This window comes from Pecten maximus, chromosome 12, assembly GCF_902652985.1.
Source record: "Pecten maximus chromosome 12, xPecMax1.1, whole genome shotgun sequence".
Classification (NCBI taxonomy): domain Eukaryota; kingdom Metazoa; phylum Mollusca; class Bivalvia; order Pectinida; family Pectinidae; genus Pecten; species Pecten maximus.
Window position 1 is genome coordinate 18,253,488 of NC_047026.1, and position 12,523 is coordinate 18,266,010.

At 33.5% G+C, this 12,523-nt stretch overlaps 1 protein-coding gene across 1 annotated transcript in view; it reads right to left on the reverse strand.

The window, feature by feature from the left end:
- Positions 1-1,366: 1,366 nt before the first annotated feature.
- LOC117339870 (G protein-coupled receptor kinase 5-like) overlaps positions 1,367-12,523 on the reverse strand; it is a 71,582-nt gene continuing 60,425 nt past the window's right edge. Inside the window, exons 14-16 of the mRNA XM_033901580.1 lie at positions 11,490-11,627; positions 10,775-10,909; positions 1,367-10,120 (exon numbers count right to left, since the gene is read on the reverse strand). Coding sequence (XP_033757471.1) covers positions 10,103-10,120; positions 10,775-10,909; positions 11,490-11,627 — 291 coding nt within the window. The 3' untranslated portion in view covers positions 1,367-10,102. The remainder of the gene's footprint in view (positions 10,121-10,774; positions 10,910-11,489; positions 11,628-12,523) is intronic.

The following is a 12,523-nucleotide window of genomic DNA, read 5'->3' on the forward strand; positions in this document are numbered from 1 at the left end:
TAATAGCTGACGTCACGCCCTCAGGGCAACTTCAGTTATACTCTCATAGATGAAGCTGCTTTTGGTAGGGATTTACTAGTAATATATAAGGGCATTGCCACACCAAATGTAAATATTAGATGATATTGTGATACTGAACTTTTAACTTGGTAATGAAACATAACAAAAGTTCCAGAATGCCTGAATAAATGAATAATGACAATAATGGTCCTTAACATTTCTTTGTAGCTGCACTGAAATTGGTTACATATATTTAGAGTAGTCTGGAAAAAGATTTGCCTCATCCTAGGGTTTATTTTGGACACCATTGCAACCAAATGACATCTACATGTATATATTACTTTGGAAAATGGTGCCGTTGTGTTTGCAATCCTTCAAAACCCTCATATGAATGCCAATTTTCAGATGAATTGGACAATACCTCAATTTTGCCCTATTGGAGACTACTAAGCAAAAAGACTGAGCATTTACGTCGGATGAACAAGACTAAATCAAGTTTCCTAATGTCTTTCAGAAACAGAAACGTTATATTAGAATATAGTCTCTCCATAAAGCCACCAAGATTTGTCTGCAATGATCAACATTTATCTCAATTCCAGGAACCTGCCAGCCAAATATCATGATTCTCTGCCTTTTGGTTAGCGAGAAGTATGCATGTTTTCACAAATTTGACTACTGTAACCTGAATATGGGTTTAAGGTAATTTCTTTTCACAAATTTTTTGGGGCTCCATTCCAGGAACCTATGAGCGAAATATCGTGACTTCGGTCTGTTTGATTGTGAGCAATTGTTTGAATGTTTTAACAAATATAAATACTTTGACCTTGATATGGGTCAAGGTCACCAAGTAGGGCTCCATTCCAGAAACCTACCAGCCAAATATCAAGGCCTTTCTGTTTGTGTGATGTCATTTGAATGTTTTAACAAATTTGACATCTGTGACCTTGGATATTGGTCAAGGTTGTTTCTTTCCACAAACTTGTGAGGTCCATCCCAGGAATCTACCTGCCAAATATCAAGATTATAGGATATTACATTTGTGAGAAATTGTTTTTCAAGTTTCTTTTTTGCAAACTTGTAAGGAATCATCAAGGAACCTATCAACAAAACATTATTATTCCAGACCTTTTGGTTTTTGAGAAGAAGTCATTTAAAAGAAAAAAGAAAAGTTGAGGCCAGTGGACGACGGACGGTTGATGGACGCCACACCATAGCACAAGTTTGCTTAGTCCTCCGGACGAAGTGAGCTAATTTGTTGCCAACTTACAAATAGACAACAGATACTGCACCTTCGCATAAGTTCAGATACTTCAACAAATATATTTGTTGAAGTGGGCGATCTGGGAGTCTAAAAAAACACAGTAAGTCACAAGTGTAAAACATTTATTGTTTTATTTATTCTTAGAATACGGTAGATGAGTGTAGTAAATAGTAAAACATGGTCGATACAGTTAACACATTATGAGGTGAGGCCTGCTGTGGGGGGTAACATCATACATACTGGTAGAACCCACATACATACTCAACCAGTTCATTCCTCAAATATCCCTTAGTAGCCCTTACACCCATCCCATACCCAAACCTTTTCTAAAACCCTGATGGGAAACACCTAATCTGATCTCTATACAGACCTTTGTGCCGAGACAGTGAAGGCAGGATACAGAAAATAATTACTTATCAACACTGTATTAGGAATATATGGACTAAATAGGTAGCTGTAATTATAACTGGAAGATACCACAGAACAAGAAATTGTTTGTACTATATCTTATAATATAAAGCAGTTTATTTTGGTACAGGACAATTACATAATATACAGCTTTAGCTGAAGGGTTATCTCCCCTGAATTTGATAGTGATTGTGATCTCGTCATAGTAAAGAAAGAATATCCCCCTGTATTCCAAAGTGATGGTATTTCCTCAAGTTGAAGAAGAGATCTCCATTTTTTTTTTATAATTATCCTCTCTGATTTTTTGATAAAGATGGGTTTTCTCACATAACATTGAAATTAAGAGGGAAAATGGCTCTCTTTCTCTCTCACTCTCTGGAACATAGAAAAGCATGGTATCCCCTGAATACAGATACATATTGCACAGATGAGGAAACCCACAATGGACAGTAAGACATACCATTGATACTCTCAATTATCCATCAATAACATTACCTACCAAAGACCTCAAAACTTCTACATCAACGATTGTGAAAATGGGAGGATATAGGAGGGGCAGAAGGGACTTACAAAAACAATCTTATTACAAGTCCTCTGAAGCAAAACTACAATGGTAGTGTAGTCTAGACCTGCTATTGTTTTGTCTTTAAAAAATATGCATCCACAAATTTTTCTAATAAAATGTTGGTAAATCATGATTTTCATTGTTTTTGTACAGCATTTCTCTGTGAAAAAAAAATCCAGTTAATTTTTTTAATAATGGACAGAAACATATACAGTAGTAACTCCATGAAAAAACATTATCAGCAACCTATTGTTTATCACATGTAGAGAATATTTATGTAGATATAAATAACACAAGTTTTTTTTTACGAAATTTTGTTATTATTACACATATAAACATAATAATTTTAAACCAGTTAATTGTTAATATGTTATACTAGCAGACAAAACCATATAAAATCAAATTTTTTTTTTTTTTATATAAATGAGAACAATTACGGGCTTTGTAATGCCAAGGATATACCTAACAAAACAAAAAATGAAACTTTTGTATAATATATCTAACTGTTAAACACATTTCAGTGTTACAAACAAGATATATACATGTATATATATATATCAAAGGAAAAAATTAAGTTATTTATGAAACATTGTACACATAATGACAGTTAATGTTCTAACAGTGTGATATAAATTACAATATGAATTCTAGAAATTACAGCATAACAAATCAAATTTAATGGATTCTATGATTTCTAATGAGGGGGTCACTTCTTTCACGAAATTATTAATTTACCAACAACAATCCAATACCCGACATTAAGCCCACCCTCCCCAATTACACACCCGAAAATCAGTCTCCAATACAGGAGCCAACTCTCATTACTCATTTCAACCTCTTCTACGAAGGACTTGGTCCCTTGCATTCATCACAGGTGAAAACCAGATTTTTACATACAAAAGATAAAAATTGGATTTTGAAGAAAAAATTTGATGCCATTCCAGCAGCAGGTAATAAAGTATATAGATATCTATAACATATTTCCACAGTCTCTAAAGACGGTCTAGTTTTTGGGATGATATTTATTTTAATGATACTAACTTTAGATAATGATCAAGCACTTGTTTACATCAACTTTGGACAAAATAAAGCAGTTTTGTTTTATTTCAATAAACATATTTTTCTAAAAATTAAGTATACTGAACGCAGTTCGTTGAAATAGGAAAGATCCTCAGAAAAAATCCAGAATTTACATTTAGTGTGCATCATAGATGTAGTGTTTACCTGAGTTGTTTAACCTCAAAATGTCGCATACAAGTTACAAACTTCAGTCATGATATTACAATTGGTGTCCGTCAGGCTCACAGTGAAATACGACAAGCAATGAATTCATCATGACACACTTCACAATACATACTTAAGGCTGTATGCTACCTTACCTAATCAGGACACACACTTTTGAATTTTGTGAATGATCTTTTTTAAAGGAACTACAATAAAGCAGATAGCTACACAATGCATGTGAACATCGAGATAAGTCTTCATTATTAGGTTTCCATTAAAATTAGAAAGGTGACACTCTGTCCCGCAACCTTTAGAGCACAAGCTACCTTAGCATGACATACGATTTGAAAAAGTTTCATTAGAAGAAACCTACAAAGTATTTACTGGTAGGAATGATTATTTGGTTGGTTGAGTTAGATGACATCACCAAATTCCTAATTTGATAACCTATAAATATGGTTCTGACTTCGAAAAAAAACGACGAAATTCAATGCTGGGTACTGGCCAGTCCTAGAATCCATAAAAAAAATTCTAATTTCAATATTTCTTGTCTCATGATTACAAAACTGGGGGATTAAAACCTTCTTTATACATGTACAGCAACACTTTTTAGCCCAGATCTTTCAATTCTACAGCAAAATATACAACTCAGACGAAAAATATTGAGTTATTTTGTTCAATTAACTCCCCATGTGTAAAATTAAATCTAAATCTATTATGATGATTCTGTAAGGACTGCAAACTTGTTTTGATTCCTAAATCCATGTACAGCTGAATCTTCCAGCATGTCAACTTTAAAAACAAAAGTTAAAGCTAAAAGTACAGTTGTCTGTTTCAACATTTTAAAACATAAAAGTTGTGTTGCATGTAATGGAAAATAGATATTTGATCATTCTTTTTTCAAATGACATTTGTACTAAGAAATAAATTTTCTTATTTGTCTGATGTCACTAAAATGTTAACAATATTTAATAGTCAGTACAGAAATAAATTAAACTTTCCTCTAATTTAGATATACATGTACTCTATAGAAATGGTTACATATATATATATATGTGTGTGTGTAATTGAAACAAAAATAATGCCTACCAACAACTGGTGCAAAAAAAAATTGCATCCCTCGTTTCTTTAATGAATCAATTTTGCTATACAGTATCATATAATTTAACAGTAACATGGCATATGTTTTATTTCAGAGTACGATTTCAACTGTAATGGAAGTAAAACAAGGCCGCTAACAAAACACTGGTCAATCAGTTCACAGGAAACAGCTGAGCCAGAATTCAATAACCTGTATCAGCAATGAATATCACCCGCCAAAGAAAATTTAAGATGGAAATAAAATTTCAGATTTCATCTGACAGATAACTTTGTAAAGGGAGGTCTTAGCTGCTAGCAAGCATAAAGTTGGGGAGCCTTTTGACACATGGAAGGCACATGTGCTATTTGCACATGTGTAACAATACAGTAACATCTGCACAATAGGTAAACAAACAACAAGTGTGATTTGAACATGTGGGGTGGTGGCATATGTAGATTAACACGTGTACATGTGTAAGGGCAACACAGGGGCATGGGATATAAATAACCACTGAAACATTTATAACTACAACAAGACACAATCTATAGAGGAGATTCTACAGCAAGCTACAGGCAGAGATTCAGGGGAGGCGGGACAAATAATAATCAGTGTGTCACTCACTCACAAAGGTCATGCCCACAAACATGGATTTGATAACTACATGTATCATTCTAATGAATGAATATGCAAATCATGTTAATTCATCATGAATATACAAATGATCATTTCATCATGAATATGCAAATGACTCATCATGAATATAGATATATATTTATGCAAAACACTTATTAATATTCATGAAAATGTAAATCACTTGGTGATGTTTCCCTGGGGGATATCTTTCATAAATACAGATTTAACACTTAACAGTTATGTGGGTGGGAGGGAGTATAGGGGAGGCTTGAGAGCAAAAACTATTGAAAACTATTTAACATTATCCACCGCATTAACAAATTGGTAAAGATTTCAATAATGTTTTTTCTTTGACCTTTTTCAATTGCCCAATATTGTGTTGCACTTTCCAGGAAAACACAGTCAGTTACAATAGTCATCCCTGATATGGCCATGTCCTCATTTCTATAATAACGATGTCTGGTACAGCTAATAATACAATAGTGACTCCTGCTAACAAAGTTTCTGAACACATTTATAACCCCTATGTTATGCTGTGTACTTGTATAGTGCCTCTGTATAGGAAGACTTTTCTCACTGACCAGAAACAGGGAAGTTATCTTCAAAAGGCAGTGCTAATTCAAAGAAACACCACTTAACACAAAATGTTGATTAAGGTTTTCATTTTCGTGTCCTAACTTGAAAATGAAGAAGATTTCTCACATATCAACAATAAATATTTGTATCGGGATCACTGTATTGTGTGTTGGCAGACCAGCTGCATCTCAATCAACACAGGATTTAGTAGTTGGCTAATGCATGTAGGCACTACTTTCAAAAATTTACTGATAACGCTTTTTACACCATTACAAAATATACCAGTAATCAAATTTTCACCACCCTATCTATGCTTCTATCCCATTTGAATAGCAACATTTACTGAGGTAAATCACTAATGTGGAAACATCTTCATAGATGCAAATATTACTTCATAATTTCCTTTGTGTAAATTCATTTCATGCGATAACATGTTTCTATTCTTAACTGTAAGAATCAAAACTATAATGGATATCATCAAATGCATTGATTTTAATATTTTCCGATGGTTTAAACTTCCAAATAGGTTATACTTCTAAATATTCAATAACAAATTGTTTTTTTTTCAAAAGTGAGTTTGAAATGTTATTTCCTGCAAAGCACTAAAAAAAATTCAAATGTGCTTAGGACATTTAGTCCCATGTAAAATGATGTGATTTTGTGTGCATTTTAACAATGTGCTCAAATCTCTAATTTTCATATCATGATCAACGAAGTCACAATAAAAAAAAATAAAATAAAAAAAAAATTTGCAAAACAAATGGAAGACTTTATAGCCTCAATGAAAATTTCTTATAAACTGATTAAACTTCAAAACCATTCTTGCATTATTGACAGGCAAATAACAACACGATGGAAAAAATGAAAACTTAAAGGCGTCTTAAAGATATAAACATCCTATTTAAGTGAGAAATCAACATTTGTAAGTAATGTGCTACTACGACAACCATCAGCAAGGGTGGAACTCATTGAAAATATATACCCAGTAATTTCAGGGGGAAAAAAGGCAAGATTTCATTTTAAACCTTTCTTGCCATCTGGTACCAAATAAAACCTTTTCATAGGAGACTATATACCGGTACATTTTTCTCAGAACCTGTCACCTGGGAGCAAAAATTAATGACTATAATGCTTATGCATATACCTGTTTTGTTCATAACAGTAATCTGTTGGATTTGAATTTGCTTGTAGAGAGACCAGCTCAAAAAAAAAAAAAAAAAAAAACAGTTTTCTCTCAAGCATGTGTAAAGACCAGCTTTCTTTAAAAGTCCAGCTTTATTTTTTACTGTTTCTTTGGGAAAAGTCCAGCTTTTGACAAAAGACCAGCTTTATTATACACGACTTTTGAGCATATGCCAGCATCACTGGTTTTAAGCCAACATATCAGTAATAGTATGTTGTAATATACAAGTGTCTGATGCAAGGCCAGCTGTCATCAGTAATGTATGTATGTAGGGTGTGCATGTATGCAAAAAATTACTATCCAGTATCAAGTGTGTATACTCACAATAATATTTAAAATACTTTGCCAATAATAAGAGGCTTTAATCTGAAATCCTCATTTTCTTTAAAAAAAAAATTGAGAATTATAACCAAACTTTAACAGATTAAATTTTACATCCCTGATTATTTAAAATCTGCATGGCAACTGCAGAAATCTTCAGTATATAAATATGACTATCTGGAATTCATGCACTTTGCCAATAATCAGATTTTATAAAAATAAACAATTATCTATAGTATTTTAAGTTGACAATCTGCAATTAATATTCGAGATCTTTTCAACTTATCAAAAACCATTTCCTATTATCTGAAGCTTGTCTAAAACCTAACTACAATAATAAGAAAAAGAAAAATTGCTCAAGTGAAACCTGGCTTATCTACTAACCTTTGGAATACCAGAAATTTACGGGGTTTTTTTCCAGTTTTCATTAGAAATGGGATTCGACAGGATTTCAGATTACTCAGCGAGTCAGAATACTCAGCGAGTCAGAATACTCAGTGAGTCAGAATACTCAGTGAGTCCTATTATTGTAGTCAACATAGTAAGTACAATTTCACTTACGAGGTATCAAAAAAAATTCTTAGAAAGTGAAGGGTGCATTTAAATAAAACACTAAAAAAGGGTTGTTAACCTCATCGACTTGTCCTTAAAATCACCAGTCTTTTACAAAAATTTCCTGAGAACTGAAAGAAGCAATCTTTTTTATTTGTTTTTTCCCAAAACTGGATATCAAATGGAAATTTTTACTGTAAATAGTTTCATTAAGCACACCCCACTTGTGTTTTCATCAGCAAACATTGCACTTATTAGGTACAAAATATGTAAACATAACGTTTGAATATTTTAAAAATTCAGATTACTCAGGGGCCAGATTAGACAGGATACCAGATTAAACAAAAGTCTGATTGGACAGGTTTCACAGTGCAAGACAGGCTTGATTTATTTATTCTGAATGTTTACCAGTGGAGACTCACAAGGGATGAGGTAGCAGGATCCATAATTTTTATCAGACATCACAAAGACTGAACGGAGCTTAACAAATTAATAAAACCACATTTGCAATGAAGGAACAGGTTACAATGATGGAGGATGAGTTTTTGTCTATACTACAAATCATAATATGAAGAACTGTAAAAATACAAATACTATTCAATAAACAAAAACATACACACACACCACTGCTGTCAAGGTTCCCAGAAACAATACCACAAGTATCCTTTTGTCACAGCACTAAGTTCAATACACAAAAAATAGTCTTAGAAAAATTGTACTGTTTTTCCCCATTAATCTCTAAAACATGCATTATTATAACAACAGTGGGTACAAATGTATGTCTGTAACACACACTCATATACGACCATGAAGAACATCTCATGTTTTATCAATCAATGAACAAAATTAACGAAACAAAACAACATTTTAAATGTGCAGAAAAAAACCTGTCATACTCCCTTCTTAGTTACATCACAGTAAACTTTACAAAAATTGGTTTAGGTTAAAAATAGTATTGATTTCCAGTTCAATTATTCTCGAAAATAAAAAAATTGCCCATTAATTTGTTTACTGTGTAAAACCAAACGTTTCACTTTCTACCTTTGGTTTAAATGCGATAAACTAGATAAATGGCTACTTTAAGGCCCTTCAATAACGAGAGACCTTACAAAGCAAGTCATGTACATCATCAACTTTGAATACAAAGTGTAGTCAGCTAGATCTATCCTTTGTACCAATGTACTAAAATTAAAATAAACTTTACTTTAAATGTATACATAGTCTCACTTTTTCAGGAATTTTAACCCACTGATATTTAATGAAGAAACTCAAAATTATATTTATCGAGGAGCTCTTCCCTACTGTGATATTGAATATGACAGGTTTTACTGTACAGATGACACAATATCATGTCTCAGTAATTAAAAAAAAACAAAAAACAAATATATATCCTTATACTTCTCACTATATACCTTGTATGCGCCATATCACGATAACCTAAGGGAGACAATTCATGGCAAGTCAGAGCAGTGTCGATATTGACACATCTTCCACGCACACTGCGGTTCGAGTCCTCACACGGAAAGTCCGTATCACACGGGAGACTAGAATACATTACCCATACTGGGCTCTATACTTAACTACACTGGCGAGGACTGTGTCCCCAAAATACAACAATACATGTCCATTTCACTAATGAAATTCATCGTTGCACCCACCAATAAGCAACAATAGATATCCTCCTACAATGAAATTCCCCAACATGGTGGACGCTTGTGAAAGATGTTCCCATCTTCATATCCATCCAGGACTTCAACTTGTACACCCAAAATTTAATTTAACTAAACTTGATTATTTCTTTTCTTCATATATTCATAGAATTTAAAAAAAAAATTTAAGACATAGTTCTCTCATCCAATGAAATTCACGAAGACATTTAAACGATAGGGTGGTTTGATGAAATCACCTCAAATGCCCATGGCTGATCTAAAAATACTAGTACTGGCCTGCAGGGAGTAGTGTTCTGTCAATACCAGAGGATTCTGGATAACCTTGACATGAAGCCACGGGGGAGTGTGTCGTAAGTGTAGCTGCACGATTCTATACAGGGGAGACTACTGACGATAAACTCTAGTCTGTTCCCATACAAATTCTGGGTCAGTCGTATCATTAAACATTTAACGTCATCACTTTCAATGATGCCCTGTTGTCTACAACAAAACTTCTACATTCACAATGGTACCCTCATCACAAGTGTTCCAGCTGTCACTGGGTATCACGATGAAATTGCAGAAGGTACACTTTTCAGGGTACCATTACTTCACAACAAACATGACGGTGCACTGTATTTCTTAGTCGTCAGTGGGTGTCTCGATGCTGCAACAACAAGAAAACAACATTAGATAAGCAAATAACTTAATGTATGTGGAAAACAAATTATTGACACCACTGAAATAATTTAAGGTGGACCTGCCTTAGTTCTTCTCAGGATAAATTTGGTATTTTTCTCTATAAATAAATTTTCAAGGGAGATAACCTAATCTCAAAATCATAAGTATTACCCAATAGACAGCATAAATCTTCAATCTTTAGCATTTATTTACAAAAATAATGATGATTTTGAACCAATATCTGAGTTTTGAGACTTTTCTCTAATTTGTAATTTTCTGAATCAGCAATGACCACAGAAGAGAATTCCTGTTTTCACTTTCTACATTTTATATCTACTGTAATCACTACTTTCCACAGATGAATCTGCAAAAGCATTCACCAAAATGAGAGACAATGTGCTGAATATGTTTTAAACTATCTCACTATGTTTTAAAATACTGCTTTTGATGTAAATTTATCAGTAATTTTGTTTATCTAATCAAAACATTAATTGCAATATCTCCTTAACTTTCCATGATTTACACAAACCCTACCACACAAAAACTGAAGATTAGTCAGTCATAGTCAGAGGTTCAACAGTCTAATCATCAAATAAATTGATTAATCGGAACAACACAAGTTCTAATGTATATCACCTACCCTCTGTCGCCTGAAGATCCTGTCAAGGAGTCCAGTGCGGTGAGGAGGAGGTGGTTGGTTCTCCATCAGATCAGGAGGGGGACTGTCGTTCTCGCCAAATGTGTTCAACTCCTTGAAACACTCGGTCTCAATCATCTACAATACATATGTTTTTATTTCAATACATTACATAAAAACAACAAATAGAGCTGTGGCAATCATAGTTTTATTAATGCCATTGCCTGATCTATTGATGATATCATTAGTATGATACATACCATTGCTTGCGGACTGCTTTATTGAGTGAAAACATTTTACTGGCATTGGCACAGTATGAGTACATTATGTATATAGAGCTGGCAATTCACAGGTTGATAAGTTTAATAATAAAAAAAAAGAGTGCTACATAGCATCATTATTTCTTTGGATAGATGACATTATTAAACAAATGTATATAATCCATCTCTTTATGGTGTTATAATGAAAATCCAAAATAATGACCAAATTTTCTAAATTGTGTTAAATTACTTAACTAAAGGGGCAAGATTGGCTCACAGTAAAAATGTCTGATATAACACTATTCAGTATGTGTTCTTTCTATGGGAATTCTAAAGTAAACATTACAGTACTGGAGAAGTCTTGATCCTGATTCTTTGCTGAAAATTCACTGAAATCAGATTTTAACAGAACATTTTCAAGCCTGACTAGAAATATATATCAGGGAAGCACAAATTACCTCATTCTGCCAAGGGATTGACACACTTCCAGTACTAAAATTGCTATAAAACCGGTCATCGCTGGGGTCAAGGTTGACTCCCTTCACCGTGGAGAACTGCTCAATGTCAAGGACATCCTTGCAGTATACAGCCCTCCTCTGAAAGTACAGCAGAATACGTCATGATTTTTGTGATATAGACCATGTACAGCAAAACACATCATGGTTTTTGTGATAATCAAAGGGCCAAAGGCCCGGAGAAACATCAGGGTCTGAGGTCATATAATAAGAAATATAAAATTTGATTTTATAGTCAGACAGCTACATTTGTATCAGATGAAATGTCTTAATCTGGTTATTTCTATTCTATATATATCTGCTGACAACTTTCCAATAGCTGAGTATAGTTCTCTCCCTATTTCTTTAATGATTGTGGAAGATAATTGATATACTTATGAATCAGTAAAGCTGTTTGTAAACTTGTAAAAATCAACTGAAGGACTATTAACCCTTACATGTACAACCAGAGATAAAATCAAAGATGTACACAGCCTAAGTTTTTTTTTTTTATTAGATGTTAGTTAGGCCTAGCAAACATCTATTTTATGACCCCAAAGTAACATCGAAATGCAAATATTTCACCTCCGTTAGAAAACTGCGGTTGCGCTGTCGGTCACGCTGTCCGACGAGACATGATTAAGGCCTACAGTTTTGACAAACAAGACGCCAGTACATCAGTCACGGATCATAATCGTTAGATACTTTTCAAATAAACAAATAATAATCTTATTTAATAAAATCCTCATGAAAACGGCAATGTAGTTTGTTACAATTTGCCTTCAATTCCTGTTGATATTTCTTGCGTATACTAGCTACATACAAATAAATGTGAAACTGCGAACGGTCGCTGGTTTAGTGACATTAGACATAACCGCCATTTTGGCTGATTAGTAATGATCACGTTATTAGTCACGTGACAGTTGAAGTTATCCCATGGAATGTTTGGCTGCAAAGCTATTGATAGAATTGTAAACATTTGACTACGTGAACATGGT